This window comes from Somniosus microcephalus, chromosome 2 (assembly GCF_052327205.1).
Source record: "Somniosus microcephalus isolate GS21.2 chromosome 2, FLI_Smic_1.0, whole genome shotgun sequence".
Taxonomy (NCBI): Eukaryota; Metazoa; Chordata; class Chondrichthyes; order Squaliformes; family Somniosidae; genus Somniosus; species Somniosus microcephalus.
In genome coordinates this window covers 185,175,998-185,203,219 of record NC_140988.1, presented here as the reverse complement: position 1 = coordinate 185,203,219, position 27,222 = coordinate 185,175,998, and the positions used below count along the sequence as shown (strand labels likewise).

The window sequence follows — 27,222 nt, the reverse complement described above, 5'->3', positions numbered from 1 at the left end:
CTGCCAACCGAAAAATGACCCATTTATTCCTACTCTCTGTTTTCTGTCTGTTAACCAATCCTCAATCCATGCTAGTATATTACCCCCAATCCCATGAGCCCTAATTGTGTTTAATAACCCCTTATCAAATGCCTTCTGAAAATCCAAATACACCACACCCACTGGTTCCCCCTTATCTATTCTGCTAGTTACAACCTCAAAAAACTCTTAACAGATTCGTCAAACGTGATTTCCCTTTCATAAATCCATGTTGATTCTGCCCAATCCTATTATTATTTTCTAAGTGCCCTGTTACCACATCCTTAATAATAGATTGTAGCATTTTCTCTACTACTGATGTCAAGCTACTGGTCTGTCGTTCCCCGTTTTCTTTCTCCTTTCTTAAATAGTGGGGTTACATTTGCTACCTTCCAATCCACGGGAACCGTTCTAGAATCTATGGAATTTTGGGAAATGACAATCAATGCAACCACTATCTCTGTAACCACCTCTTTCAATACCCTAGGATGTAGGCCATCAGGTCCAGGGGATTTATCGGCTTTCAGTCCCATTAATTCATTTCTCCAATACTATTTTTTTACTCATACTATTTTTCAGTTCCTCATTCTCACTAGACCCTTGGTTCTCCACTATTTCAGGGAGGTTTTTGCGCCACCTTCTGTGAAGACAGACACAAAGTATTTGTTTACTTTCTCTGCCGTTTCCTTATTCCCCATTATAATTTCTCCTGTCTCAGCCTGTAAAGGACCCACATTTACTTTCGCTAATCTTTTCCTTTTTACATACCTATAGAAGCTTTTACAGTCTGTTTTTATGTCTCTTGCTGGTTTACTCTCATTCTATTTTCCCTTTATCAATTTCTTGGTCCTCTTTTGCTGAATTCTAAAATCCTCCCAATCCTCAGGCTTACTGCTTTTTTGACAACATTATAAGCCTCTTCCTTTGATCTAATACTATCTTTAACTTCTCTTGTTAGCCACGGTTGGACCACTTTTCCTGTGGGGTTTTTCTGCCTTAAAGGAATGTATGTATGTAATAATTCTTTAAATGCCAGCCATTGCTTGTTTACCGTCACACCTTTTAATGTTGTTTCCCAATCTACCTTAGCCAACTTGCCCCTCATACCTACGTACAGGAAACTTTCTGGTATCCGGCACTGACGGGACCGAGCTGGTGCCATTAGATCAAAACTGCCGTATAAACCAGCGGCAATGTTAAAACATACAGAGCTTTTCAGCTCCGTGTGAATCAACAAACCCTGTTGCTTAGCAACAGCTTCAGAACAGTCGGCTGCAGCGGCAAGCGTCTCTAGCTGAAGCTGTTGCTTAGCTACAGACCTTGCAGAGCCTGACTGGGGAAAAAAAAAGCAATGAGAAGTAAAAAAACTTATAGAAAACGGCTCCTGAATTTTGCCGGTAGATAGAGCTTTCCGGACTTTTAACCTCTGGTTAAACTAAAGTTTCCTGTAGTTTGCTTTGTTTAGATTTAAGACCCTAGTTTCGCATTTAACTAAATTACTTTCAAACTTAATATAAAATTCTATCAATTATGGGTCACTCTTCCCTAAAGGCCCCTTTACTACAAGGTTATTAATTAACCCTTTCTCATTGCACAATACTAGGTCTAAAAAAGCCTGTTCCTTAGTTGGTTCCTCAACATACTGATCTAGAAAACTATCTTGTATACATTCCAAGAATTCGTCCTCCACACTACTACTGCAAATTTGGTTTGCCCAGTCTTTTTGAAGATTAAAGTCCCCCATGATTACTGTATTACCCTTGTTACATGCGCCTCTAATTTCCTGATTTATACTCAGCCCTTCATTACAACTACTGTTTGGGGGCCAATAAACAACTCCCACCAATGTTTTCTGCCCCTTGCTGTTTCTTAGCTCCACCCAAACTGATTCTACTGCTTGATTTTCAGAGCTAAGATCCTTTCTCTCTACTGTCTTTATCCCATCCTTTATTATCAGGGCTACCCCTCCTCCTTTTCCATTTTGCCCATCTCTTTTAAAAGTTAAGTTTCCTGGAATATTTAGTTCCCAACCTTGGTCACTTTGCAACCACGTCTCCATAATGGCTATTAGATCAAACCTATTAATTTCTATCTGTGCTATTAATTCGTCTATTTTGTTGCAAATGCTTCGCGCATTCAGATATAGTGCCTTTAGCTTTGACTTATTTCTATTTTCCCTGATGTCACCTTAGTCACTGATGCCCTATTACCTTTGTTGCTCTCTCTGTCCCTTCCTGACTCTCGCTGCTTATTTTTACCCACAACTCTACTCTGCTCTAGAGCCTTGACATTCCTCTTGCTGCTTTTAAATTTATTCTTTCCTGAATCCTCCCAGTTCCCCTTCATTAGTTTAACGCCCTGTCTGCTGCCCTAGTTATTCAATTCGCCAGGACACTAGTTCCTGCCCGGTTTAAGTGGAGCCCGTACCAACGGAACAGCTCCCTCTTTCCCCAGTACTGGTGCCAGCTTTGCTGGACTGTAGTCTGGGCATGAGTGGTTCAGCGACTGTAGCCAACAAATGTAGCTGCAGTTATTTATTTTCTTTACAGATGTTCTGATGCAGGACACACATCAATTTTTCTGCATTGGGTGGAAAGATGGAGAAACATACCTTTGACTAGTCTGTATATTGTTTGTATTCAGTCTCAAAGTCAAGAGAGATTGTTTGATTGTTTTCCTTAGAAGGTATGCCACAATCTACTACAAGCCATTGGCTCCTACAAGCCATTATTTGAGATGTTTGTCTCAGCAAGGGGTCCTGTTTACCAGATTCATGGATGAAGTGCTGTGAATTGGTATCTAAGAAGCTGCCCTGTTTCCTGTCCATTCCTGACTGCAAGAAGTGTTCACATTTGGTCAGCTTTGATTAATTGTGAACAATATCTTAGAATGTTATAGCATAGAAACTGGCCATTCAGCCCAACAAGTGTGCACTGGTATTTTTTTCCAAATGACGCACTCAGTCTAATCCTTTTCTTCTGCTTGCTCCCCACACCTTTTAATATTATTTTTCAAACAGTTATCTGATTTCTTTTAAAAGAATTGATGGACTCTGCTGAACAGAGGGTGGGGTCTGCAGCCTTTTGGTGTAATCGTAGTTTTCTCAAATGTTTCTGGGAGGGTGACGATCTGTTTGAAACAGTGGAAAGGTTTCAGTAGAAAACATGCTAGTTTGGAGGTTTTGTATTGCCTTGGCTGAGATTAGAGAGTCCGTTATCTGTGCCTTCCATTGGCTGAGTGTGAAGGTTGACAAGACAGTGGGTTACTGCCTGGGGTTCATCTGGTACTCTGAGGTGTATAGTGAGGGATAGATATCCGCAAACTCTTTTTTGTTCTCATTTAGTTAACCCTCTGTGCTAATTGAGGTAAAGAGGTTATTGTAGGTTGTATGCTCAGAACCCTGTCTTGCCACAATGAGGGATTGTCCATCCTAATGGATGGCACACAGACAAACCTGGCAGGTGTCATTATGAAAGGCAAACACAGTATCATGTCTGCAATCTGTGTCACTTTCGCTGAATATGTCAATCTTCACATTTCTACTGTTTACAGTTCTGTGCTGTGTTTAATCTCATGGACGGGCGCTGACTCACTTTTTTATTGACAGAATCATTGTCATGCCAGCATTTCGACAGGTTGGAGAGAAGCAACTTCCCAATGAAATACTTTACATGGTGTGGTCCCCCAAGCGGGACCTCATTGCACTTGCTAACAAAGCTGGAGAGGTAACTTATTTCTTGTGTTGTTATTGTACCAAAAGATTGATTCATAATTATGATATGAATATAATCATAAATTTAAATACAGTATTAGGATTGCTTAAAATATTAGTACAAGTCTAGATCATTAACAAAAAGGGGTAGTCATTGTTAGTGGACGTTCACTATTTTTTACATGGTAAAGTGTCTGATGATAATTCACAATCGCCATTAGATGATTTGCTGCTTTATAAGAACAGGAGTGTTATACCATGTAACGCACAATGTATTACTCTGCCACTAAGGTGGTGATGTATCCCTCTAAGGCTGCAATGTCTGATTGATGTTAAGTAAACACAGGCTCAGTTCAGAGAATTTTGCAAATTGGAAAGTACTAAGTTTCAGGGCCCAGATCAATGACTGGCTTTCTTTAATGATTGTTTCGCCTCTGTCGCAAATTGTGGCGCCTGGTGTGTGATGGATGTGTAAAACACGCCAATGTTATATAGATAAAGATACAGAAGAGTAATAAAGTAATATAATCCACAATGATAAACTTTGTATTTCAGCAGCTACAGTGGCCCAGAAATTAGGTTCGGGGCTTGCCGCGCGTGCAAGCCCCCGATGTGCACTCACCTGGCGCGCCGACATCTGAAGCCTGGGCCTGCTTGGAATTCCTGTCACTGGCCCGGTTCAGATGTCGGCGCGTTGTGCCTGCCTGATCCAGCGGCGTAGTTAGTGCGATATGCTGGCTGGGATCAGGTGAGCACTGTGCAGCCAATCAGGGGAGGGGAAACTTCATTCATGAGTTTGATAGTAAGAACTGTCAAACTCATGAAAAGTACAGGCGCCCAAAAGTCTAGTTTAACTTTAAATAAAATTTTAAAAAACATCCCAATATTTAAATAAACTATAAATAACTTTAAAAAAACTATTTTAAACAATTAATCAAATTTTTGAAAAAAATAATTTAAAAAAAAATTGGGTCTAAAACTACACTTACCTTACTGTAAAGTCCTTAAAATCAATAAAGCTGTGGAAAAAATGTTATAATTTTAAGTAATAGACCACTTACCTTAAAGAATGAAGTCTTTACGTCTCCTTTTTACATTCAAAGGAGAGCCCTTACACACGCGCAAACCTGTGGAAAAAAAGGAATTTCAGCGCGCACGCGTTCATCCTCTGAACCCCTTGGTTCAGAGGACAGGAAATGCCAGTTTCCCGCGCATGCGCTGTGCATGCTGAAATCCGGCACTTCCAACGGGCCCACGCGTGAGTACCCCGTCCGTACTCACGCATTGGGACCGGAATTACTGGCCCAATATATTTTACTGCACATACTATGATGTTTTAGCAGCGTTTTTGTAGTTGGCTTTCCGAGAAATTAACAACTTCTGAATATGTTACCATATTCTGAAGCATTTTATTACTGATTGCTTAATTGAACATTAGAATATTACTCTCATCCGACTTTAGGTGTGCCATCACTAAGACTGCCTATTTCCACCTCTAACATTGCCCGACTCTACCCTGCCTCAGTTCATCTGCTGCTGAAACCCTCATCCATGTGTTCGTTCCATCTAAACTTGACACTTCCAACGCACTCCTGGCTGGCCTCCCACATTCTACCCTCTGTAAACTTGAGGTCATCCAAAACTCTGCTGTCCATGTCCTAACTCGCACCAAGTCTCGTTCACCCATCACCCCTGTGCTTGCTGACCTACATTGGCTCCCAGTTAAGCAACGCCTCAATTTTAAAATTCTCGTTCTTGTTTTCAAATCCCTCCCTATCTCTGTAATCTCCTCCAGCCCTACAACCTTCCAAGATATCTGCGCTCCTCCAATTCTGGCCTCTTGAGCATCCCCAATTTTAATCACTCCACCATTGGCAGCCATGAATTCAGCTGTCAAGGCCCTAAACGCTGGAATTTCCTCCCTAAACCTTTCCACCTCTTTACCTCTCTTTCCCCCAATAAGATGCTCCTTAAAACCTACCTCCTCTGCCCTAATAACACCTTATGTGGCTTGGTCTCAAATTTTGTTTGATAACGCTCCTGTGAAGCGGCTTGGGACGTTTTACTATGTTAAAGGCAGTGGCCCAGAAATTCGGGTCGGAGGCTTCCCGTGGGTGCAAGCCCCCGACCTGCACTTACCTTGCGCGCCGGCCGTTGTGCTGTGGGCCCGCGTCGGATTCCGATCCTGGGCCTCCTTCAACTGCCGGCGCGCAGTGCTTGCGTATCCCAGGGGCGCAGTTAGTTCGAAGCGTCCCCTGGGATCACGTAGGCCATGGAGAGCCAATGGTAGCAGGGAATCTGTATTCATAGACTTGATAGGAAGAGCTGTCAAATCTATGAATACAATTCAGCCCCAACACATCACTAAAACTTCAAATACATTAAAAAAAAAATCACATTTTTAAAATAACTATAAATTACATAAAATAACTATTTTAAACAATAATTTAAATTTTTGAAAAAATTAATTACAGTTTCTAATGGGGCTAAAAATAAACTTACCTTTCTTTAAAGTATTTAAAAATAATAAACCTGTGGAAAAAATGTTTTAATTTAACTTAATTCACCACTTACCTTGTTAAAAGCAGGCCTTGCGACTGCTTTTTAAAAGTGTAACTCCTGGAGAGTTACCCTCCTGGAGAAACCTGCAAAAAAAACAGAAGTTCCAGGCCTACGCGCTGCCTCTCCGGCGCACGCATTTGACCTGTGAACCCCTTCCTTTAAGGGAACGGAAGTTCTGGTTTCCCGCACATGCGCAGTGCATGCACGAAACCGGCACTTTTGTTGGGCCTACGGGTGAGTACCCAGCACGTACTCACCCGTGGGGATCCGAAGTTCTGGGCCATTATATAAATGCAACTTGTTGTGTTGATGGAGGAAAAGCACTTCAACATTTTCTCAACTTTGGTTCAAAAAATTTCAGGGTAGTTCATTTAATTAAGCTGTATGTCTTAACATGGAACTGGTGGTGGACAGCTAATATTGAAATTCTGTGACAAATAATTTGCCATATTATATAGTTTTTAAACTGTATATCATTTTAGTAATTATTAAATACAAAGTAGAAGAACATGGCAGCTATATTGGTGGGGTTGACAGAACTAAAGTTGTTTGCTTCTCCCTGTTTGAATTTGATTCAGTTTTCCGGACAGTATGAGATACCTGTACAAGGATAGAGGAAATAGTAAGCGTTACAGTATAACACCCAGAGATAGCAGAGAGGTTGATCGAACACGTGGCCTCAGGATGTATTTCCACAATTTTCTGTGTAGCACGTTGTGGATGGTTGGAAATAACTAGTTGGTAATAAGATTGTGATTTATTCTGGGGTTTGATTGTTACCCTAAACCACAGGTGTGACGCTCAGTAGTGTAAAGATGTTATATGAACCCTAAAGTTATATTTTAGACAGCAGTGAGTTTGATGGAAAAATTGGAGGAGAAAAATAAATCTAATGTGAGTCTTCTAAAACCAACTATAGCTGTATTCCAGTGATCCTAATGGGAATTGGATTTTTCTAAAATGTCAAATACTTGGAAGGATATAGAGAATCAGTAATGTACTGAGTTAGCATACTACCCTTTCATCACTAATATAATAGCAAAATACTGTGGATGCTGGAAATCTGAAATAACAACAGAAAATGCTGGAAATACTCAGCAGGCCAGGCAGCATCTGTGGAGAGAGAAACAGAGTTAACGTTTCAGGTCTGGGACCCTTCATCAGAACTGGAAAAAGCTGGAAATGTAACAGATATTAAGCAGGTGCAGAGACGGGGTTGAGGGGGGGGGGTTTAGGAGAGGAGGAAGGAATTGAAAGAACATACTGTGAAAATGTTGCAAATGGGAATGGCAAAATCATACTGCATGAAAAATGGGGGCAGAGATTATTATCTGAAATTGTTGAACTCGATATTGAGTCCGGAAGGCTGTAAAGTGCCTAATCGAAAGATGAGGCGCTGTTCCTCGAGCTTACGTTCAGCTTCATTGGAACAGTGTAAGAGGCCGAGGACAGAGAGATCAGAGTGGGAGTGAAGCAGAGAATTAAAGTGACAGGCGACCGGAAGCTCAGGGTCACCCTTACGGACTGAACGGAAGTGTTCCGCAAAGCGGTCGCCCAATCTGCGTTTGGTCTCCCCAATGTAGAGGAGACCGCATCGTGAGCAGCGAATACAGTATATTAAATTGCAAGAAGTACAAGTAAATCGCTGTTTCACCTGGAAGGGGTGTTTGGGGCCCTGGACAGTGGGAAGGGAGGAGGTTAAAGGGCATGTGTTGCATCTCCTGCGCTTGCACGGGAAGGTGCCAGGTGAAGGAGAAGGGCTGTTGGGGGTGATTGAGGAGTGGACCAGGGTGTCGCAGAGGGAGCGGTCCCTTCGGAATGCTGAAAGGGGAGGTGAGGGGAAGATGTGTTTGGTGGTGGGATCACATTGGAGGTGGCGGAAATGGCAGAGGATGATCCGTTGAATGTGGAGGCTGGTGGGGTGAAAGGTGAGGACAAGGGGAACCCTATCGTGGGAGGGGAAGGGGTGAGAGCAGAAGTACGGGAAATGACACGGTCAATGGCTGTGTCAACCACAGTAGAGGGAAATCCTCAGTTGAGGAAAAAGGAAGACATGTCGGAAGCACTGGTGTAGAAGGTGGCATCGTCAGAACAGACGTGGTGGAGACGGAGAAACTGGGAGAATGGAATAGAGTCCTTACAGGAAGCGGGGTGGGAGGAAGTATAGTCCATGTAGCTGTGGGAGTCGGTGGGCTTGTAGTGGCTGTTTGTCGAAAGCCAATCGCCAGAAATGGAGACGGAGAAGTCAAGGAAGGGAAGGGTAGAGTCGGAGATGGACCATGTGAAGGTGAGGGAAGGGTGGAAATTGGAAGTAAAGTGAAGGAACTTATCTAGTTCAGGGCAAGAGCAGGAAACGGCACCAATGCAGTCATCGATGTACCGGAAAAAGAGGTGAGGGAGGGGACCTGAGTAGGACTGGAACAAAGAGTGTTCCACATATCCCATGAACAGGCAGGCATAGCTAGGGCCTATGCGGGTTCCCATAGCAACGCCTTTAATTTGGAGGACGTGAGTGGAGTCAAAGGAGAAGTTGTTCAATGTGAGAACAAGTTCAGCCAGGCGGAGGAGGGTGGTGGTGGATGGGGACTGGTTGGGCCGCTGTTCAAGGAAGAAACGGAGCGCCCGAAGGCCGTCCTGGTGGGGGATGGAGGTGTAGAGGAATTGGACGTCCATAGTGAAAAGGAGACAGTTGGGGCCAGGAAACTGGAAACTGTTAAAGTGACGGAGGGCGTCGGAAGAGTCGCGAATGTAGGTGGGAAGAGACTGGACAAGGGGAGAAAAAATAGAGTCGAGATAGGAAGAGATAAGTTCCGTGGGGCAAGAACAGGCTGAAATGATGGGTCTACCAGGGCAGTCCTGTTTGTGGATCTTGGGAAGGAGATAGAAGCGGGCTGTGCGGGGTTGGGGGACTACGAGGTTGGCGACCATGGAGGGAAGATCTCCAGAGGAAATGAGGTCAGTGACAGTCTTGGAAACAATGGCTTGATGTTTGCTAGTGGGGTCATGGTCCAGGCGGAGGTAGGAGGAGGTGTAGATGGATTTGACACGCCTACTGGTCAGTACCTTTGTTAATCCATGATGCGAAAGTTCAGTAATTAGACAGCAGACCAGTATAAATAAGATGGTTTCTCGTGCAACCTGAAAAGTAATGTTCATAATTTGCCACACTTGTGGTCTGACAATTATATCTGAAATATGCTGAGGTACGGTTGTTATTTTGACACTAGAAATATAGAAACTTATTCAAATAAACTCTTGCAGTCTGTGGGAAGCACAATAAAATAATCGTGTCAATAAAACGGATATATCTATTTTCTCTAACCTTTTGTATTGCTTTTTTATGAATGGTATGCATGATACCTACATTCAGTCCTTCGAATTTCAGCAATGAATTACATTTTGACCCCAGAATAAATCACAATTACACTGAATTACTTACCATATCTGCGGTAAGTGCCTGCAGCTTGAGGAACTTCGGCTCAGAGTTGTTGAGCTGGAGTCCAGGCTGGACACTTTGTTCCAGGAGGCAGTCACACCCCCTAGGTTAACATAGAAGCATAGAAGATAGGAGCAGGAGTAGGCCATTCGGCCCCTCAAGCCTGCTCCGCCATTCAATGAGATCATGGCTGATCATCCAAATTCAGTACCCTGTCCCTGCCTTCTCCCCATATCCCTTGATCCCTTTAGCCTTAAGAAATATATCCAACTCCTTCTTGAATATATTTAACGAATTGGCCTCCACTGCCTTCTGTGGTAGAGAATTCCACAGGTTCACCACTCTCTGGGTGAAGAAATTCCTCCTCATCTCTGTCCTAAATGGCTTACCCCTTATCCTTAGACTGTGACCCCTGGTTCTGGACTCCCCGGCCATCAGGAACATCCTTCCTGCATCCAGTCTGTCTAATCCTGTTAGAATTTTATAAGTTTCAATGAGATCACCTCTCATTCTTCTAAACTCCAGCGAGTATAAGCCCAATCGACCCAATCTCTCCTCATACATCATTCCTGCCATCCCAGGTATCAGTCTGGTGAATCTTCGCTGCACTCCCTCCATGGCAAGAACATCCTTCCTCAGTTAAGCAGTACTTTACATAGGATATACAGAACAGAAACAGGCCATTCGTCCCAACCAGTCCATGCCGGTGTTTATGCTCCACTCGAGCCTCCTCCCGTCTTTCCTCATCTAAATCTATCAGCATAACCCTCTATTCCCTTCTCCTCATATGTTTGTCCAGCCTCTCCTTACATGCATCTATACTATTCGCTTCAACCACTCCCTGTGGTAGCGAGTTCCACATTCTCACCACTCTTTGGGTAAAGAAGTTTCTTCTGAATTCCTTCTTGGCTTTCTTGGTGACTATCTTATATTGATGGCCTCTAGTTATGCTCTTCCCCACAAGTGGGAACATTCTCTCTATATCCACTCTTATCAAAACCTTTCATAATTTTATAGACCTCTATTAGGTCACCCCTCAGCCTTTTTTCAAAAGAAAAGAGACCCAGCCTGTTCATCCTTTCTTGATATGTATACCCTTGCATTTCTGGCATCATCCTTGTAAATCTTCTCTGCACCCTCTCCAGTGCCTCTATGTCCTTTTTATAATGGCCCAGATATTCCGATCCCTACGCGCTGTGTACCCACTCGTAGGGACATCGGAAATGCCGGTTTCAGGCATGCACTGCGCATGCGCTGAAAACCGGCATTTCCGATCCTCCGGCTGCCCGGGAGAAGGGCCTCTGCGGGCGGATAGTTCCGCTTTTTGGAGACCCTCCGCCCGCAGAAAACCCTTACGATTCTTATACCTGGTTAAAAGCAGGCCGCCTGCTTTTATCAGGATAAGAGTTGAAAAAAAGTTTTTTTTTAAATTTCACTGATTTATCATTTAAAAATACTTTAAAAAATGGTAAGTTTATTTTTAGCCCCATAAAAAACTATAATTTTTTTCAAAAAATTAAATTTTTGTTTAAAATACTTAATTTATTGTAATTTCAAGTCATTTTAAAAATATGATTTTTAAAAAAATGTATTTAAAGTTTTACTATGTTTTTTCATTGATCTCCATTCATATATTTGACAGGTCTTCCTGTCAAAAGTATGATGGGAGATTCCCTTCTGTGATTGGCTCCCCATGGCCCACGTGATCCCAGGGACGCTGCGAACTACATGCGCCTCTGGGATATGTGGGCCCTGCGCACTTGCAGTTTGGTGAGGCCCAGGAGCGGAAGCGTGTGCGTCCCGGGAGCCCTCGGGTAAGGGCGCAGATTTTTCCAGATCGCAGGCCGCCCGCGGGAGGCCTGCGATCGGAAAATACAGGCCAATATGGCGACCAGAACTGCACGCAGCCCTCCAAGTGTGGTCTAACCAAGGTTTGATACAGGTTTAAAGAAAGAAAGACTTGCAATTATATGGCGCCTTTCATGACCACCGGACGTCTCAGCACTTTACAGCCAATGAAGTACTTTTTGAAGTGGAGTCACTGTTGTAATGTGTGAAACGCAGCAGCCAATTTGTGCACAGCAAGGCCCCACAAACAGCAATGTGATAATGACCAGATAATCTGTTTTTGATATGTTGGTTGAGGGATAAATATTGGCCAGGGCACTGGGGATAACTCCCCTGCTTTTCTTCGAAATAGTGTCATGGGATCTTTTACATCCACCTGAGAGAGCAGACATAACATAAGTACGATAGCAAAATACTGCAGATGCTGGAAATCCGAAATAACAACAGAAAATGCTGGAAAAACTCAGCAGGCCAGGCAACATCCGTGGAGAGAAATTAACTTCGCCACTTTTCAATTCTATCCCTCTAGAAATAAACCCACTTGGGTTGCATTTTTAATGGCCTTGCTAACCTGTGGCACAACTTTTAGTGATTTGTGTATTTGTACTCTGAGATCCCTTTGTTCCTCTACCCCACCTGGACTTGCACCTTCTAAGTGATAAGTGACCTCCCTATTGTTCCTACCAAAATGTAATACCTCACATTTGTCTGTGTTGAACTTCATTTGCCAATGATTTGCCCATTCTGCAAGTTTATTAATGTCCTCCTGTAATTTGTTGCAGTCCTCCTCAGTATTGACTATCCCCCCCATTTGGTATCATCCGCAAATTTAGAAATTGTGTTTTTGATTCCAAAGTCTAAATCGTTAATGTAAATTGCGAACAGCTGTGGTCCCAGCACTGATCCTTGTGGAACAGCACTACCCACCTTCTGCCACTGTGAATAGCTACCCTTTACTCCCACTCTCTGCTTTCTGTCTTTAAGCCAGCTAGCAATCCATTCTGCTACTTGTCCCCTGACTCTGCATTCTCTGAGCTTAATCATTAGTCTAATATGGGGTACCTTATCAAAGGCCTTTTGAAAATCTAGATAAATTACATCTACTGCATTACCGTTGTCCACTCTCTCTGTTACCTCTTCAAAAAAATTCAGTAAGGTTGGTCAAGCAAGATTTTCCCTTTTGAAATCCATGCTGACTATTCATTATACTTTTTATTTCTAGATGTTCTTCTATTCTCTCCTTTAGTAGGGTTTCCATTATTTAGAGTTAGTCAGTGGTCAGGGACAGGAGGGTGTGATGGCGAGTCAGGAAGGCATGGGGACCTAGGATATAGTGATGGAGGAGCCCCAGCCCTTGACCTCGTCCAACAAGTATGAGGTACATGCTGCCTGTATGGATGAGAACAAGGACTGCAGAGAGGATGGGCAAACTGACCACGGCACCGTGGTACAGGAGGCCATTCAAGTGGGGGGAGTAAAAAGGAATGTGGTAGTGGTAGGCAACAGTATAGTCAGGGGGATAGATACTGTTCTCTGCAGCCACGACAGGGAGTACCGAAGGCTGTGTTGCCTCTCCGGTGCCAGGGTTAAGGATATCTCCTCGTGGCTGGAGAAGAACTTGGAGTGGGAGGGGGAGGATCCAGCTGTCGTGATCCACGTAGGAACCAACGACATAGGTAGAACTCGGAATGAGGTTCTACTGAGGGAGTTTGAGGAGCTTGGATCCAAATTAAAAAGCAGAACCTCAAAGGTAATAATCTCTGGATTGTTTCCTGAGCCACGCACAAATTGGCAAAGGAACAAACATATTAGAGGTTTAAATGCGTGTCTCAAAGAGTGGTGTGGGGGGGAAGGGGTTTTAGTTCATGGCACCAGTACTGGGAATTCCAAGAGTGTTTGTGAGATGGTTTCCTGGACCAATATGTCGAAGAACCAACCAGAGATCAGGCCATCTTAGACTGGGTATTATGTAACGAGAAAGGATTAATTAGCAATCTTGTTGTACGAAGCCCTTTGGGCCGGAGCGATCATAATATGATCGAATTCTTCATTAAGATGGAGAATGAAGTAGTTGACTCAGAGACTAGGGTCCTGAATTTAAATAAAGGAAACTACGATGGTCTGAGGCGTGAGTTGGGTAGGATTGATTGGGGAATGTCACTCAAAGGGTTGACGGTGGATAGGCAATGGCAAACATTCAAAGACCGCATGGATGAACTACAGAATTTGTTCATCCCAGTTTGGCATAAAAATAAAAGGTGACTCAACTGTGGCTAACAAGGGAAATTAGGGATAGCAGAAGATCCAAGGAGAGGACATATAAATTGGCCAGAAAAAGCAGTAAACCTGAGGATTGGGAGCAGTTTAGGATTCAACAAAGGAGGACAAAGGGATTAATTAAGAAAGGGAAAATAGAATATGAGAGTAAGCTTTCAGGGAACATAAAAACTGACTGTAAAAGCTTTTATAGATATGTGAAGAGAAAAAGATTGGTGAAGTCAAGCATAGGTAGGTCACTTGCAGTCAGAATCAGGGGAATTTATAATGGGGAACAAAGAAATGGCAGACCAATTAAATACATATTTTGGTTCTGTCTTCACAAAGGAGGACACAAATAACTTCCCAGAGATGTCGGGGAACATAGGGTCTGATGAAAGGGAGGAACTGAAAGAAATCAGTATTTGTAGGGAAATGGTGTTAGGGAAATTGATGGGATTGAAGGCCGATAAATCCCCAGGGCCTGATAATCTACATCCTAGGGTACTTAAGGAAGTGGCCCTAGAAATAGTAGATGCATTGCTGATCATCTTCCAACATTCGATGGAATCTGGAACAGTACCCATGGATTGGAGGGTAGGTAATGTTACCCCACTATTCAAAAAAAGTGGTAGAGAGAAAACGGGGAATTACAGACCGGTAAGCCTGACATCGGTAGTGGGGAAAATGCTAGAGTCCATTATAAAAGATGTAATAGCAGAGCATTTGGAAAACAGTGACAGGATCAGACAAAGTCAACATGGATTTACAAAAGGTAAATCGTGCTTGACCAATCTACTGGAATTTTTTGAGGATGTAACTAGTAAAATAGATAAGGGAGAACCAGTGGATGTGGTGTATTTGGACTTTCAGAAGGCTTTCAATAAGGTCCCGCATAAGAGATTAGCGTGTAAAGTTAAGGCACATGGGATTGGGGGCAAGGTATTGACTTGGATAGAGAACTGGTTGGCAGACAAAAAGCAAAGAGTTGGAATAAACGGGTCTTTTTCCGAGTGGCAGGCAGTGACTAGTGGGGTACCGCAGGAACCGGTCCTTGGACCCCAGCTATTCACAATATATATTAATGATCTAGACAAGGGAACTAGATGTAATGGCTGATGCGCTATCAATTACTCATAAAAGACTGAGAGTTAGAAGAGTAACTAAAGGCTTTTATTAACAACAGAATGGAGGTCTGCCTCGTGTGGTCGACCGGTCCAGGATACAAAGGGCTGGGGAGCAGTCACCTTTATACTAGGACCTGTGGGAGGAGTCAGCCGTGGCATGTCCAGGCATGTACACAGTGGAATACAAACAGGAATACAAACAGTGGTTTACCACATTCACCCCTTGTTTAAAATTGAGTCCGGCGGGGTGAAGTGTATTAAAAGTTAGTGTATTGGAGTCTCTCCGGAGGTCTTGTCTGCCGCTGTGATCGGCGTGGCGACGGCAGGGGTAGTGAAGCTTCCGGCATCGAGTCCAGCGTAGGCTGTGGCACAGGCGTGTCGTCCTCGTAGATGTCGAGCGGGTCGCGGGGCCCAGGCCTGCCGTCTGCTGGGGCTGGATATCGGATCGTGGGGGGGGGGTGGTAGTGGGTAGTGGGTTACTGCGGCCCCCGAGGGTGCAAGGTCTCTTATGGAGACTGTGTCCTCCCGCCCGTCCGGGTATGCGATGTAAGCATACTGGGGGTTGGCGTGGAGGAGGTCGACCCTCTCGACCAGGGGGTCCCTTTTAATGGGTCCTCACGTGTCTTCTCAGTAGGACCGGCCCTGGGGACGTCAGCCATGGCGGTAGCGATGTCCCCGATGTGGACTTCCTTGGGAAGACAAACATTTTCTCATGAGGGGTGGCGTTAGTGGCAGTGCAGAGCAGTGACCGAATAGAGTGGAGCGCATCGGGGAGCACATCCTGCCAGCGGGAGGTTGGAAGGCCCCTAGACTTTAAGGCTAGCAGGACGGCCTTCCAAACTGTCGCATTTTCTCTTTCCACCTGTCCATTCCCCCGGGGGTTGTAACTGGTGGTCCTGCTTGTGGCAATACCCCTAGTTAGCAGGTACTGACGGAGTTCGTCGCTCATAAACGATGAGCCCCGGTCGCTATGGATATAGCTGGGGAAGCCGAACAGGGTGAAGAGGTTGTTCAGACATTTAATGACCGTGGCACTGGTCATGTCCGGGCAGGGGAAGGCGAACGGGAAACGGGAGTACTCATCAATAATATTGAGGAAGTACACATTGCGGTCGGAGGAGGGGAGAGGCCCTTTAAAATCAACGCTCAGGCGCTCGAAGGGGCGAGTGGCTTTTATCAGGTGGGCCCTGTCTGGCCCATAAAAGTGCGGTTTGCACTCAGCGCAGACTTGGCAGTTCCTGGTCATGGTCCTGACCTCCTCAATAGAGTAAGGCAGGTTGCGGGCCTTGATGAGGTGGAAGAACCTGGTGACCCCCGGGTGGCAGAGGTCATTGTGGAGGGCCCGCAGTCTATCGATCTGCGCGCTGGCGCAGGTGCCACGCGATAGCGCATCCGGGGGTTCATTTAGCTTCCCGGGCCGGTACAAGATCTCGTAGTTGTAGGTGGAAAGTTCAATTCTCCACCTCAAGATCTTGTCATTTTTGATTTTGCCCCTCTGCTTGTTGTTAAACATAAAAGCAACTGAACGCTGGTCAGTGAGCAGGGTAAATCGTTTTCCGGCCAGGTAGTGCCTCCAATGACGCACAGCCTCCACAATCGCCTGGGCCTCCTTCTCAACAGCGGAGTGTCTGGTCTCCGGGCCTTGGAGGGTTTGTGAAAAGAAGGCCACGGGTCTCCCCGCCTGATTGAGGGTAGCGGCCAGGGCAAAGTCGGACGCGTCGCTTTCCACCTGGAAGGGGATGGATTCGTCCACTGCGTGCATGGTGGCTTTGGCAATGTCCTCCTTGATACGGTGGAAGGCTAAGCGGGCCTCTGCCGTCAAGGGAAAAGAGGTGGACTTGATCAGCGGACGGGCCTTGTCCGCATAGTAGGGGACCCACTGGGCGTAATAGGAGAAAAACCCTAGGCACCTCTTCAGGGCCTTGAGGCAGTGGGGCAGTGGAAGTTCCATAAGGGGACGCATCCGGCCGGGGTCGGGGCCGATGACTCCGTGTTCCACAACACAGCCAAGGATGGCGAGGCGGTTTGTGCGGAATATGCACTTCTCCTTGTTATATGTCAGGTTTAGGAGTTGGGCGGTGCGGAGGAATTTTTCGAGGTTTGCGTCATGGTCCTGCAAGTCACGGCCGCAGATGGTCACATTGTCCAGATATGGGAAGGTGGCCTGCAACGCATTTTGATCTACCATCCGGTCCATCTCCCTTTGGAAGACGGAGACCCCGTTAATGACGCCAAAGGGAACCCTAAGGAAGTGATAGAGGCGGCCGTTTGCCTCAAAGGCAGTGTACTGGCGGTCCCCAGGGCGGATGGGGAGCTGGTGGTACGCTGATTTCAGGTCAATGGTCGAGAAGACGCGGTACTGCGCGATCTGGTTGACCATATCAGCTATACGGGGGAGTGGGTAGGCGTCCAGCAGGGTGTAGCGATTTATTGTCTGGCTGTAGTCGATGACCAGGCGCTGCTTCTCGCCGGTCTTAACGACCACAACCTGGGCTCGCCAGGGGCCGGTGCTGCCCTCAATAATCCCATCTTTCAGGAGCCGCTCCACTTCGGTTTTAATGAAAACCCTGTCCCCGGCACTGTATCGCCTGCTCTTTGTGGCGATGGGCTTACAGTCGGGGGTGAGGTTAGCAAACAGTGGTGGGGGGGTGACTCTGAGTGTGGAGAGGTTGCACCTGGTGCGCGGCGGGCAATTTGGAAGCTGCTGGCTGCGGACTGTGAGTGGGGGTAGGGGTCCACCATACGCCATCGTAACACTTTTAAGGTGGCACTGAAAATCTAACCCCAGCAGGACGGCAGCGCAGAGGTCAGGCAGGACCAGAAGTTTAAAATGATCGTACACGGTCCCGTCTACTACGAGTGTCACCACGCAGTAGCCGCCAATGTCCGCCGACTGGGACTCGGAGGCCATAGAAATCCGCTGTTGCGCAGGCAGGACTGGGAGAGAGCAACGCCGCACCGTGTCGGGGTGGATGAAGCTCTCCGTGCTCCCAGAGTCAAAAAGGCAGATTGTATCGTGACCATTTACCTTAATGTCCATTGTGGAACTGGCCAGTTGGTGCGGTCTCGCTTGGTCCAGTGTAACGGATGCCAGCGTAGGGGTCGGTGTGTCGCTGCGGGTATCAGATGAGGCGGTGTCGGGGGCCTGCTGCGTCCCGGCTGTCGTCCAAGATGGCGGCGTCCATGATCCCCATGTGGCTGGAGGCGTCCAAAATGGCTGCTGTACCGGTGATTCGCACATGGCCGGGGAGGTCCAAGATGGCGGCCCGCATGGCCCACACGCGGCGCTGCTGGGGTTCGGGGTGGCTTTGGCCCTGCAGACGCTAGCGTAGTGTCCCTTCTTCCCGCAGCCCGAGCAGATCGCGTTTTTCGCCGGGCAGCGCGCTCTGGGGTGTTTTGCCTGGCCACAGAAGTAGCATTTCTGGCCTTGGGGCACTGCTGTCTGGCCTTGGGACACTGCTGCGGTAGTTGGGCCGTTGTTGGGGTGTGGCTGGGGTGGCACGGCGCTATGAGGCGGTCCTACCGTGTCCCAGGCTGTCATTCCCCGCGGCGTCCACGGTGCAGAGGAGTAGGCATCCATGCCCTGGTAGGCTGCATCCAACGATAGTGCGAGTTCAGAGGCCTTGTTGAGGTCGAGGTTACTCTGCTCCAACAGTCGCTGTCGGGTGTAATTGGATCTGTGGCCCGCTACAAAAGCGTCCCGGATAAGTTCCTCTGTGTACACGGCGGCCTTTACATCCTTACAACCACAGGCCCGGCCAAGCACAGACAGTGCCTGAAGGTATTCCACGGTCGATTCCCCAGGTTGTTGTTTACGACTCCCCAGGAGGTGCCTGGCGTACACTTCGTTCACTGGGCGCGTGTACTGGTCCTTGAGGAGCTTGATAGCATCCGCGTACGAGGTCGCGTCTTGGATGACCGAGTACACTCGGTGGTTCACTTTGGAGGTCAGGACATCCAGTTTGTCCTCGTCCGATTTGATTGCTTCGGAGGCGGTCAGGAATTTTTCGAAACACTTAAGCCAGTGAGTAAACTTGGTGGATGAGTCCGCCTCCCGATGATCTAAGTCCAGGCATGCTGGTGTGAGGATCTTCTCCATTATAAAAATGTTGTTAATAAAATTGATGCGCTATCAATTACTCATAAAAGACTGAGAGTTAGAAGAGTAACTAAAGGCTTTTATTAACAACAGAATGGAGGTCTGCCTCGCGTGGTCGACCGGTCCAGGATACAAAGGGCTGGGGAGCAGTCACCTTTACATAGATACATAGAAGATAGGAGCAGGAGTAGGCCATTCGGCCCTTCGTGCCTGCTCCGCCATTCGATGAGATCATGGCTGATCCTTTAATTCAGTATCCCGTCCCCGCCTTCTCTCCGTAACCCTTAACCCCTTTTGCCCGTAGAAATATATCTAATTCCCTCTTAAATATATTTAATGAGCTGGCGTACACTGCCCTCTGTGGCAATGAGTTCCACAGGTTCACCACTCTCTGAGTGAAGAAATTCCCCCTCATCTCTGTCCTAAATGGTTTAGCCCTTATCCTTAAATTATGTCCTCTAGTTCTGTTCTCACCCGCCAAGGGAAACATTCCTTCTGCATCCAGTCTGTCTAGACCTGTCAGAATTTTATACACTTCTATGAGGTCCCCTCTCAATCTTCTAAACTCCAGTGTGTACATCCCTAAACTACATAGTCTCTCCTCATAGGTCATTCCCGCCATTCCTGGTATCAGCCTGGTGAATCGCCGCTGCACCCCCTCCATGGCAAGAACATCCTTCCTCAGATGAGGCGACCAAAACTGTACACAGTACTCGAGGTGTGGTCTCACCAGTGCCCTGTACAGCTGCAGCAAGGTATCCCTGTTCCTGTATTCTAACCCTTTTGCTATGAAGGCCAGCATACCGTTTGCCTTCTTGACCGCCTGTTGCACCTGCATGCTCGCCTTCAGTGACTGGTGTACAAGAACACCCAGGTCTCTCTGTACTTCCCCCTCTCCCAATCTATTGCCATTTAAATAATAATTTGCCCTCCCGTTCCTGCACCCAAGGTGGATAACTTCGCACTTGTCCACATTATAGTGCATCTGCCATTTATTCGCCCAGTCTGTCCAAATCGCTCTGGAGCTTCCTGGTCTCTTCCTCTGAGCCCACCCCCCCTCCTAGTTTAGTGTCGTCTGCAAATTTGGAAATGCTGCATCCGACTCCCTGATCCAGGTCATTAATGTAAATTGTGAACAGCTGGGGGCCCAGGACAGATCCCTGTGGTACCCCACTTGTTACTGCCTGCCATTCAGAAAATGAGCCGTTTATTCCAACTCTCTGTTTTCTATCTGACAGCCAGTTCCCTATCCACGCCAAAACTTTCCCCTTTATCCCATGAGCCTCAATTTTCCATGCTAATCTTTTATGTGGGACCTTATCGAAGGCCTTTTGGAAGTCCAGGTACACCACATCTACTGGCTCTCCCCCATCTATTCTACCAGTTACTCCCTCAAAAAATTCCAATAGATTAGTCAAGCACGATTTACCCTTTGTAAATCCATGTTGACTCTGTCCTATCCTGTCCCCATTTGCTAAGTGCTCCGCTATTTCATCCTTAATGATGGACTCCAGCATTTTGCCCACAACTGATGTAAGGCTTACAGGTCTGTAATTACCTGCTTTTTCCCTACCCCCCTTTTTGAATAGTGGGGTAACGTTAGCTACCCTCCAATCCATCGGTACTGTTCCCGAGTCTAATGAATTCTGAAAAATCATCCTTAGTGCTATCTCTAGGGCCACCTCCTTCAGTACCCTAGGATGCATGTTATCAGGCCCTGGGGATTTGTCCACCTTCAATCCCTTTAGCTTCCTTAACACCATATCCTTAGAGATATTGATTTGCGTCAGTTCCTCCTTTGCCAATGTCCCTATTTTTCCCGATATCCCAGGGAGGTTTTTTGTGTCTTCCTTCGTAAAGACTGACCCAAAGTATGCATTTAGTTGATCTGCCATTTCCTTATTTCCCATTATATATTCCCCCGTATCTGACTGCAATGGACCAACTTTGGTTTTCACCAGTCTTTTCCTTTTGATATACTTATAAAAGCTTTTGGAGTTAGTTTTTATATTTTCCGCCAGCTTGTTTTCGTAAGCTATTTTGCCCCTCTTGATTATGCCCTTTGCCCTCCTTTGCTCTATCTTAAACTGTTCCCAATCTTCCGCTCTGGCGCTTTTTTTGGCTATTTTATACCTTTATACTAGGACCTGTGGGAGGAGTCAGCCGAGGCATGTCCAGGCATGTACACAGTGGAATACAAACAGGACAAACAGGAATACAAACAGTGGTTTACCACAATGGCCTAGAAATTCGGTTGTTTGCGCCAGCGGTTAGCGCCTAAAGAGGCCAAGAATTGGGGCGTTACCCAATGTTGGGGCGGGCGCAATGAAGATAGCGACAACTCCCATATTGACTATACATTTAACGCCTGCGCTAAGTGTTTGTGCGCGCCCGCGAGCGCAAGCAGATCATGACGTCATTTCAGTGTGCAACGCCTTTTAGGGGCGCCTGAGCGGATATTGGGTGGCGCCCGGCGCCTTTACGCCTAGCGCTATTAGTGACAGTTCGAAGGAGCGCTAGCAGGCCCTTCTCGGAGTCGGGGGGCGCTATTTAAAGGGGACAGCTCTAGTATAGAAGCTTCAGCCACTTGGCCTGTTCATTGCGATCGTTGGTGGAGAGAGTTGGTGAGCTACTGTGGAGCAGAGTTTTTGGAATTTAGCATTAGAGTACTTGGGACCCTCAAACCTGTCCGGAGCAGTTGGAGCACTAGACCTAACAGCCTTTTGACCAACTGGCATCGGAATGGGAGATGCTTTGGAGGGCGACGGCCTCATGGCCGAACACTATGAAGGGGCAGAGAGACGGCGGGAGAGAGGGCCGGGATTGGCCAGAAGGAGGAGGGGCAATGGAGGTCGGCCAATCCGAGGGTATGCTGCGAGGGTCTTTAGGCAGCAGGTGTCATACCTTGACATGTCGGAGGAGCAGTGTGTGCGAAGGCTCCGATTCGGGATGGACGTTGTTACTGAGCTGTGCCACCTGCTTGCTGAGGATCTGCAGCCGTGTCTACGGTGCAGGACCTCTCTGTCGGTGGCCGTTAAACTGACTGTTGCCCTCAATTTTTATGGCAACGGATCCTTTCAGTCAGCCATTGGGGACATTGCGAATATCTCTCAGGTTGCAGTACACTGTTGCATCCGGCAAGTTACAGCTGGCCTTTATAGGCGAAGGTGTCAATTCATCACCTTCCCTCTGACCCTGGAGAAGCAGGCGGAGGAGGAGCATGCGGATGAGGAGGAGGAGGAGGAGGAAGATGGAAGGGCTCTTGAAAGTGGAAGGGCCATCCGTCAGAGGCTCATGAGGACTCGTATCGAGGCCCCTCTGGCGGAATGATGAGTGTCTTTACTCCTGCGCACTTTGGATGTTTGAAAGCCTCTGAAGGCCAGCATCACTGTAATTAGTCACGTGCACCATAGTACATTAAAACTTCTCTTTATTGTCACAAAAGTCTTTCATTACAGCAAAACAACGTCATGTCAACAGAAACCATAACTAACAAAATAACAGTTAACTCTTCGGCAAAGCCGCAAAACTAAACAAACCATTTCCAACAATTACAACAGGTGAGGGTGCCCTTGAATTTGGCCAAAGAAACGTCTCAGCACCTCCCTCTACTGCTGGCCCCTTGATGGAGAACGACTTCTCTTTCGCGGTCGGCCCCTTCCCTCCCTGCTGCTCCTACGTAATTGAACCCCAGTGGCGGGGTGAAGGCTGGGGGACGCCTGCTGACTGTGTGGAAGCGCAGAAGCTCCTGAGGGACGGCCTGGCCGACCTCTGGGCTTGGAGGGTGCGGACGCAGGATGCTTGATCTGAGCATGGCTGGAAGCAGTGTGCCCTGCAGGTGGTGGCAGCTGCACTGCAGACGTACCAGCGCTGGCATGTGCAATGGTCACCTGCCGAGAGAGGACACCTGCACCATGGTCGGACGACACACTGGCTCTCTGAGGGGACCGGCTCGGCTCATCCGCCACAATCGCATGCTCCACTGATTCCTGGCCTTGTATGGGACTGGAAGGGCCCGGGGTGATCCTAGCTGATGCAGATAGGGTGGCTGCAGTGAGAGTTCGCGTTGCCTCAATCTGGGTGTGGACGAGGCCGGCAAGTGACTGCGTGGCAGCAGTGAGGACCTGTGAGCCAGGTGCCAGTGCTTCGGAGAAGCCCTGGACAGCTCTTTCCATTGCTTCAGACAAGGCCGGTGCCGACCGCTCCACTGCCTCGGACAAGCCCTGGACAGACCTTTCCAGGGATTGTCCGAAGCCCTGAACAGTCCTTCCCATAGCGGCCTCGAAGCCCTGGACAGCCCTCTCCATTGTTGGCCCAAAGCCCTCGACAGCCCTCTCCATTGTTGCCCCGAAGCCCTGGAGAGTCCTGTCCATTGTTGCCCCGAAGCCCTGGAGAGTCCTGTCCATTGTTGCCCCGAAGCCCTGGAGAGTCCTCTCCATTGTTGCCCCGAAGTCCAACACACTCTTTGCCAGTGTATCTATTGACTGAGGCATCCTCCCCACTGCAGCCATCAGCTCAGTGTGCCTGAGCCGGGCCTGGGTGCTCATTTCAGCCAGGCGACGCACCTCCTCTGCACTCTGTGCAGCAGTCATCACTACCTGCCTTGCCCTCCGGGGAGACGGTGGCCGAACTTGCCTACCCCCCTTGCGTTGCTGCATGCCGCTTGTTCCGGCAACTGGCTGATCCTCAGAGCCCCCCCCCCCTCCCCTCCAGGGAACTACTATCCCCAGTCTGTAGATGTGTATGCTCCCCTGAGATTGGAACGGATGGTCCGGCTTCCTCCTGATCCTCGCCTCCAGAGGCACTGGCACTGGCAGCTTCAGGGCGTTGAGCCCGAGTTGGTGATGCATCATTTGAAAGCAGGGAGGTGGAAGAGTGGCTTTAGCAAAAGGACAGGTTGGCGGAAAGGCATGCCAGATTGCGGCAAGGCTCTGACATGGCTGCACACTGAGGAAGCATGCTGGCGGGGGGACCAAGTGGAAGGAGACAGCTGAAAAAGGTGAGAGCCTTACCCTCGCTGTCGAGAATGGGGTCGGCAGCTGCAGTGGTAACAGGACCAGACAGACGTCCTCCAAGAATCTGGTGCACTCTCTCCTCGAGATCCGTGAGAGTGACCACTTGTGGAGGTCCGCCACCGGTTCGACGCTGGTCCTTTCGGATCGTCGCCAGCTTGGACTGCAGGGGAAAGAAGGGGAAGTTCTGTAACATGATGCCTTGAGAGATCATCTCATGCCCCCCATGGTGCAAGAGCCCTTACATGAGGCCTTGAGAGATCATCGCATGCCCCCCATGGTGCAAGAGCCCTTACATGAGGCCTTGAGACATCATCGCATGCCCCCCATGGTGCAAGAGCCCTTACATGAGGCCTTGAGAGATCATTGCATGCCCCCCATGGTGCAAGGGCCCTTACATGTGGCCTTGAGTGAAATGTCCATGTGTGTGCCCAGAAAGGGCCATGGGTGCTTGCTGACAGATGGCCATTGGGGCATCATGGCAACAGGGTCCTCGAAGTCAGGTGCAGATGGAGGGAATCAGAAGTTTGCATAACCAACACTCACCCTAACGACCCGAGTGAGGTCGTTGAATTTCTTCCTGCACTGAACAGGGGTCCTGGTCGCCATGCTGCTGGAGTTGACCCTCAGAGAAACCTCCCTCCAAGATCGCCGGTAAGCCTTTTGATTCGGCCTCTTGCCATTGTCAGGATACAGAACATCTAGACGGCGCTCAACTGCAGACACCAACTGGTGCAGAGCCTCAGTGCTGAAGCGCTCTGCTCTCTGTCTTACCTTCTCCATCCTGACCAAGTTTCTTGCGCCAGAGAAGGGCGAGCGCCGATTCTGAGGCCTACAGGGCGTTGAGTGTGGCAGCTCAGGCTGACTGACACACCCCTTTAAGAGCCAGCCAGCGCCTGGAAGTCTCGTGGTTTCCGGTAATTGAGATCACCTGCGCTGCGCCCGTCCGCGCCGATATTTGGTAGCGCCTGAACTTTTGCGCCTTAGGAGCCCCGTGCAACGTCTGATTTCGCGCCTCAATCCCCTTTGGGGGCGATGCAACCCAATATCTCGCCAGGCAGCGATAGGTTTCGTCTGGCTATAAACTTTGCGCAGCGCCAGTTCTAACGTCTCAAGCGGGGCTATACCCAATTTCTAGGCCAATATCTCCAAATTTGCAGATGACACAAAGCTGGGTGGGCATGTGTGCTGTGAGGAGGATGCCGAGAAACTACAGGATGATTTGGACAGGTTGGGTGATTGGGCAGAAGCATGGCAGATGCAATATAACATGGATAAATGTGAGGTTATCCACTTTGGTGGCAAAAACAGGAAGGCAGATTATTATCTGAATGGCAATAGATTGGGAGAAGGGGAAGTGCAACGAGACCTGGGTGCCCTTGTGCACCAGTCGCTGAAGGTAAGCATGCAGGTGCAGCAGGCGGTTAAGAAGGCAAATGGTATGTTGGCCTTCGTAGCGAGAGGGTTTGAGTGCAGGAACAAGGATGTCTTGCTGCAGTTGTACAGGGCCTTGGTGAGACCACACCTTGAGTATTGTGTGCAGTTTTGGTCGCCTTATCTGAGGAAGGATGTTCTTGCCATGGAAGGAGTTCAGCGAAGATTCACCAGGCTGATACCTGGGATGGCAGGAATGACGTATGAGGAGAGATTGGGACGATTGGGCTTGTACTCGCTGGAGTTTAGAAGAATGAGAGGGGATCTCATTGAAACTTATAAAATTCTGACAGGACTGGACAGACTAGATGCAGGAAGAATCTTCCTGATGGCCGGGGAGTCCAGAACCAGGGGTCACAGTCTAAGGAGAAGGGGTAGGCCATTTAGGACAGAAATGAGGAATTTCTTCACCCAGAGAGTGGTGAACCTGTGGAATTCTCTACCACAGAAGGCAGTAGAGACCAATACATTAAATATATTCAAAAAGGAGTTGGATATATTTCTTACGGCTAAAGGGATCAAGTGGTATGGGGAGAAGGCAGGGACCGGGTACTGAATTTGGATGATCAGCCATGATCGCATTGAATGGCGGAGCAGGCTCGAGGGGCCGAATGGCCTACTCCTGCTCCTATCTTCTATGTTTCTAAAGAGGGAGCTGTTCCGATGGGACGGGCTCCACTTGAACCAGGCTGGGACCAGTGTCCTGGCGAATTGAATAACTAGGGCAGTAGACCGTAGAAGGGGGGGTGGGAGGATTCTGGAAAGAGTAAATTTAAAAGCAGCAATAGAAATGTCAAGGCTCTACAGCAGAGTAGAGTTTTAATCTCCATGTTGATTGGCAAATGAAATTGGCCATGGTAGCCTTGAGGAGGAGTTCATAGAGTGCACCTGGGATGGTTTCCAAGAACAGTATGTAATTGAACCAACCAGGGAGCAGGCTATCTTGGATCTGGTATTGTGTAACGAGACAGAATTAATAAATTATCTCATAGTAAAGGATCCTCTCGGAAAGAGTGATCATAGCATGGTTGAATTTCAAATTCAGTTGGAGGGTGAGAAAGTTGTATCTCAAACCAGTGTCCTGATCTTAAACAAAGGCAATTACAATGGCATGAGGGCAGAACTGGCTAAAGTGGACTGGGAAAATAAATTAAAGGGTAAGACAGTTGAAATGCAGTGGCAGACATTTAAGGAGATGTTTCATAAGTCAACAAAAATATATTCCAGTGAGAAAGAAAGATTTTAAGAGAAGGGAGCACCATCCCTGTGGAGACTCTATCATTGAGTATATTCAAGATAGAGATCGATAGATTTTTGAATATTAAAGGAATCAAGGGATATGGGGATAGTGCAGGAAAGTGGTGATGAGGTAGAAGATCAGCCATGATCTTATTGAATGGTGGAGAAGGCTCGAAGGGCCAAATGGCCTACTCCTGCTCCTATTTCTTACGTTCTTATATATATATAAAAAAGGATTGAAAAATTGTGCTCTGAGCCACTGCTATCTCCTGTCTGATTTCTTTCTACCACCTAGGGTGCACGCTATCCGGGCCTGTTGGCTTATCCCCCTTGAGTTTGCTATTTTTTTTAAAACAAATTGCTTTTCTACAGGTATCTCTAACAATCATTTCATATCCTTCGTCCCCGAGTGGTTCTACCTCTCCAACCATTCTTTTACTTTTTATATGGTTATAACAGCACTTTTTTTTAACTGCCAG

The 27,222-nt window shown here is 47.6% G+C and overlaps 1 protein-coding gene across 1 annotated transcript in view; it reads left to right on the top strand.

The window, feature by feature from the left end:
* The window catches only part of anapc4 (anaphase promoting complex subunit 4), a 136,939-nt gene that overhangs the window by 3,758 nt on the left and 105,959 nt on the right, over nucleotides 1-27,222 (top strand). The window contains exon 2 of the mRNA XM_085968048.1: nucleotides 3,626-3,743. Within this exon, the coding sequence (XP_085824174.1) occupies nucleotides 3,636-3,743 (108 nt within the window). The 5' untranslated portion in view covers nucleotides 3,626-3,635. The remainder of the gene's footprint in view (nucleotides 1-3,625; nucleotides 3,744-27,222) is intronic.